This window comes from Mandrillus leucophaeus, unplaced genomic scaffold (assembly GCF_000951045.1).
Source record: "Mandrillus leucophaeus isolate KB7577 unplaced genomic scaffold, Mleu.le_1.0 Scaffold2, whole genome shotgun sequence".
In the NCBI taxonomy this organism is placed as follows: Eukaryota; Metazoa; Chordata; class Mammalia; order Primates; family Cercopithecidae; genus Mandrillus; species Mandrillus leucophaeus.
The window spans coordinates 2,855,412-2,860,479 of NW_012102031.1; the positions used below are offsets into that span (position 1 = coordinate 2,855,412).

At 51.7% G+C, this 5,068-nt stretch overlaps 1 protein-coding gene across 2 annotated transcripts in view; it reads right to left on the reverse strand.

Annotated features, from left to right (window-relative positions):
* FAM83F (family with sequence similarity 83, member F) overlaps positions 1-5,068 on the reverse strand; it is a 35,002-nt gene that overhangs the window by 17,218 nt on the left and 12,716 nt on the right. The window contains exon 1 of one of the 2 annotated variants that reach the window (XM_011978810.1): positions 2,528-2,956. The exons of the other annotated variant lie outside the window; for it this stretch is intronic. Coding sequence (XP_011834200.1) covers positions 2,528-2,599 — 72 coding nt within the window. The 5' untranslated portion in view covers positions 2,600-2,956. Of the gene's footprint in view, positions 1-2,527; positions 2,957-5,068 lie in introns of those variants that run through there. 2 annotated transcript variants of the gene reach the window in all.

The following is a 5,068-nucleotide window of genomic DNA, read 5'->3' on the forward strand; positions in this document are numbered from 1 at the left end:
TTTTTGAGATGGAGTCTCCTTTGTCACCCAGGCTGGAGTGCAGTGGCACGATCTCAGCTCACTGCAACCACTGCCTCCCAGGTTCAAGTGATTCTCATGCCTCAGCCTCCCAAGTAGCTGGGATTACAGGTGCACACCATCACGCCCATCTAATTTCTGTATTTTTGGTAGAGACAGGGTTTCACCATGTTGGCCAGGCTGGTCTCAAACTCCTGACCTCAAGTGATCCGCCTGCCTCGGCCTCCCAAAGTGCTAGGATTTCAGGCATGAGCCACTGCACCAGGCAAAAGAAGTAATCTTCATTAGTAATCAGAAAACTTCAAATTAAAACAAAGAGATGGCCGGGTGCAGTGGCTTACGCCTATAATCCCAACATTTTGGGAGGCCAAGGCGGATTGATCACCTGAGGTCAGGAGTTCGAGACCAGCCTGGCCAACATGGTAAAACCCCGTCTCTACTAAAAATACAAAAATTGGCTGGGCATGGTGGCACATGCCTGTAATCCCAGCTACTCGGGAGGCTGAGGCAAGAGAATTGCTTGAATCCAGGAGGTGGAGGTTGCAGTGAGCTGAGATCGCACAATTGCACTCCAGCCTGGGCGACAAGAGCAAAACTCCATTCCAAAAAAAAAAGAGAAAGGAAGAGACCACTTTACAACTACGAGATTAATGAAAAATCAGAAAATTGGATAATCCAAAATATTGGTAGGTGGAGGAAGGGGGACCTTTGTCACTGCTGGTGGGTGAGAACACTGGTGCAGCTATTCTGTAGAGCAACAGGTAAAAGTTAGTGGATTTGAGCATGTGCATAGCTACAAGCCAGAAAAGCCACTCTTGGCCATGCACCCCTGGGAATCTGTTGGATCTTTGCACAGGTCTATATGGGGCCAGAACAAATATGTTCCCTGCATCTCTCTTTGGGATAGCAAGGAGCTGGCAACAACTTAGATGTCTATTTCTAGAAGACTGGGTAAGGAAAATGTGAGGAATGTGATAGAATGTTTTACAGCAGACAGAAGCGACGGACTAGTTCCATGTGTCGTAACTTGGATAATTCCTTTTAAAATGGATAGTTCAAATGAAAATGTTAAAGAGTGAGATCTATAGCCTAATACCATTCATGTAAATAAAAACATACTACAGGCCGGGCGCGGTGGCTCACACCTGTAATACCAGCACTTTGGAAGGCTGAGGTGAGCAGATCACCGGAGGTCAGGGTTTGAGACCAGACTGGCCAACATGGTGAAACCCGTCTCTACTAAAAACACAAAAATTAGCCGGGCATGGTGGCGCACACCTTTAATCCCAGGGAGGCTGAGGAAGGAGAATGGCTTGAATCCGGGAGGTGGAGGTTGCAGTGAGCTGAGAAAGTGCCACTGCGCTCCAGCCTGGGCAACAGAGCAAGACTCCATCTCAAAAAACAAAACAAAACAGCACAGCACACTACATAAAATAATACTGCACACTTTTCAAGGATACAAAGATGTCTGAGGACATAGGCTGAACACATGAGGGTGGCTGCCTGTGGAAGGAGAAAGGAGTGGGAGGGAAGGAGAAAGGACTGGGAGGGAAGGAGAAAGGTAAAGTAAGAGGCCTTCCAAGGCTCACCGGTGGCAATGTGCCGTGAACTAAGGTGCACAATCAGCATTTTGCACCTGGGGTCCAATATAGCCAACCAAACAACCAAAAATCACATTCAAGTCCTCCAGCTGGGCTGGCACAGTTCAGGGCAGGTTTGGGTAGGAATAAGGGTGAAGGTACATGGGCTGGATACGAAGGGTTTGAACACAATGTGCAGAGTTCTGGCTTCATTCCACCAGCAATGCAGTTTCCAGGGCTCTGATACTTGATCGCCACCTCCAAGTGCTCCTGATAGTTTATCTCCCACGTGCTGTCTAGGCCAGAGTTCCCTGTCCTCCTCTCATTTCTGAACACTCCAAGGTGTCCAGCTTAGAGTGGACCCATGTTGCTGAGGACAGCTTGACCGGTTCACAGAAGCATGTCTCAGGTTCAGACGCTTACTTTTGCTTTGTGGTTGAAAAATTAAGCAGGGAAGCTGGCCTGTCCTAGCCCCACCTGCCCAAGGATGTCGGGAGAGGCCGCAGTCCCCACAGTCTGGCTTTCGCGAGTCGGACTGTGACGCCCTGGTGCGAGCCAGCCATCTGTGTCACTACCAATTAAACAATGAAATATCTGTAGTAGAAAAAAAAAAATCAATTGCTGGCTGACTCCTGCAATCTAGTTGTGGAGAAGTGATAATTACCCTCCGCTTAGGTCTCTGAGGGCCCTGCTTTGACATTCAGCTCTGCAGCGTCAGGCCCAGGGGAACCAGCTCCCCACTCTCTCCGCTTGGGTCTTTCACTGAGCACGTGATTCTCCACACTGAGCGAACTTCAAAGCTCCCAGTGTAGATGGAAAATCGGGTTTAAAAACAGGACATCATGGGCTCAGAACACAGGGAAGCAGGTTTTGTTGGGGGAGGAAATCACGCCCCCTCCAGCTGGCTACCCACCCCCGGTGTCCTTTACCTGGTTACCTACTGATGCACAATGCCTAGGGAGAGAGGTTAATTCGAGGTGGCAGCAGTTTCTATAAGCCATCGCAGGCGCATTGGCAGACAGCCTCTGATGCTGTAAGACTTCTCATGGGGTGTTCTGTGAGCTCAACGTCTCCTCATCTGATATCCTGCCTGGGCGGCAGGACGGGGAGTGAAGGCAGGTAGGGAGCCTCCAAATGTCCCTCTCTTGCCATCCAGCTTTAGTTAAACTGCCAGCGTTTCCAATTCTCTTTCTGGACTTCATAATTACCGTCAGATAACAAAAATGACAAGAGGGCTCCATCTGGCCCCTGTACCCCACATATGTTTGGATGACCCAGACTCATGGCTCTGCCAGGTGTCCACATCCACAGAGCTGACTACGGCTTGGACGTGTCCCTCAGTCACACAGGCACTCCCCAGATCAACAACCTCCCAGTTACTCTGGCAGAAGCCCAGGCCTACCAGCCTCCTCCTCCTCCCCACCTATCAAATCCCATCGGTCACTGAATCCAGCAGGCCCCACTGCGGGCACCTTCTCAGGGTCAATCCTTTCTGTCCCCACTGGTACCGCCCCAGCTCGGATCCTCCTCCTTTCCTACCACGCTTCTAGGAGCTTCGTAACTGCTCTCTCCTGCTTACATCTACCCTCCAATTCATCCTCCACAGCAGGACGCAAACCGAGTTGCATGGGTAGAGAGAGACAACACCATCCGTCCCCTTGCCCTGCTGACGTGGAGCTCAGGACTCTGGGGTGGGATAGGCTGCTGTTGCTTGCAAAGAGCCCCAGCTTCACCTCTTCTGTGGGTGTGAAAAAGCAAAAGGCCACAGGCCAAGCTTGCTGACCTTGGGGGGCCTGTTGGTGGCAGTCACTTCTCCTGGGGAAGGAAGGGAAGCAGCTAGGGACACTTTCCCACTGATTACCTACCCATGTGCGCCTGGGGCCGAGTTGCCTCCCGTGCCTGCCGTGCCTACCTCCCAGGGCTGTTGGAAGGCTCGGATGAGATCATGTCCACGAAATCCCACGAAAACGCTGTGCAGTTATGAGGGATCGTTTTATAACAACCGTTTTATAACTATAAGGCAAATGGGAGGAACTCCCCACATCTGAAGCCCTAAGGTCCCTCAGGGTGGAGAGGACAGCGGCTGAGCAAACAGGTCAAACTGCTGTCTCCCAGAATGGCCATCTGTCTGGCAGTCCAGGGGAGTTAGTCTATCTGGGACTAGAGGGCAGTCCTTCCCTTTCCCACGGAGGGTAGAGCTGGGTCTGCCTGCAGCCTCTGACTCACACATTTCCAGCTGTGGAATTTCCTTTTCTGATCTCCCCAAAGAGAGGATCAAGGGCAGGTTGTCAAACTTCAGTGTGTAAAGAATCACCTGGGAGCAGGGATGGGGGTATGCCTATTGAAGATGCAGATTCCAGGGCCCTATCCTCAAAAACTCGAATTCAGCAAAGGCCCAAGAAAATGCATTTTAACAGCAGCCTCCGTCCTCCACCCCCACTCAGGTCACTTGAATGCACGGGGGGGATGTGTCACACTTTGAGTGAAGGCTGCTGTGTGCAGGATAATATACGGTCAGGAAGCAGAATGTCTTACTGGTTGTTTGGCTCTGAGTGAGTCATTTACTGGGCCTCAGTTTCCTCATTTTAGAGCAGGGAGGTGATGCCTTTACAGGGCTGTTCTGAGCTTTAAATGAGATTCTGCAACAGCGTGGTACTTGTCCTGCTGTGAGCGATGGGTAAATGCAGGTGCCCTCTTCTCTCCTCAGTGATGGAGCCCAGAACAAAGGGGCCACCACTTCAGGGGAGGGGGCGAGAAAGGAGAGAGCCAGTGGGGGGCCCGCTGAGCTCCCAGGGAGCCAGGCAGCCAGCGCCTCCCGCGGCACAGACATCAAGGTATGGATGTCATTCCTCTGCTCAATGCCATGCCCAGCAGGCCCAGCCCACAGTGGTGATTAAAGCTCAGGGAACACGACACTTCCAGAAAGGTCAAAACTTGAACTAGTTGAGGGGAAGGGCAGCCCAATTAAGGAAGAACCCACATGATGAACTGTTCACCCAGCCATATCAGGTGTCTACACTCATATGCTGATGTCGCAACGCACGGCTAAGAAAGCCGCTGCCAGAGTAAAGTATCTCAAGGCGGGCTGCGGGCAACCAGAGCAACTTCTAACTGGCACAGCCATCACCGCAGCACAGAAGGGTGCTCTATGGAGACGATGCATCCAGGAGAGGGTGTCATAAGTACTCTGGGTACACTGCAAAGACTGTCACCAAGACTGCAACAGGCCCCTTCTGAATTATCACCAATTTTTACGCCAGTAGAGTGGGAACCACTAAACAACAAACTTTCTCTTAAGTTCCCCACATACATACCCTGGGGAGAGAGCAGGAGAGGAGAGGAGAGAGGGGGAAGAGAGGAGAGGAGAAGGGGAGGAAGAGGAGAGGAGGAGGAGAGGAGAGGAAGAGAAGAGGAGGAAAGGAGGAGAGGAGGAGGAGAGGAGAGGAGGAGAGGAGGAGGGGAGGAGGAGG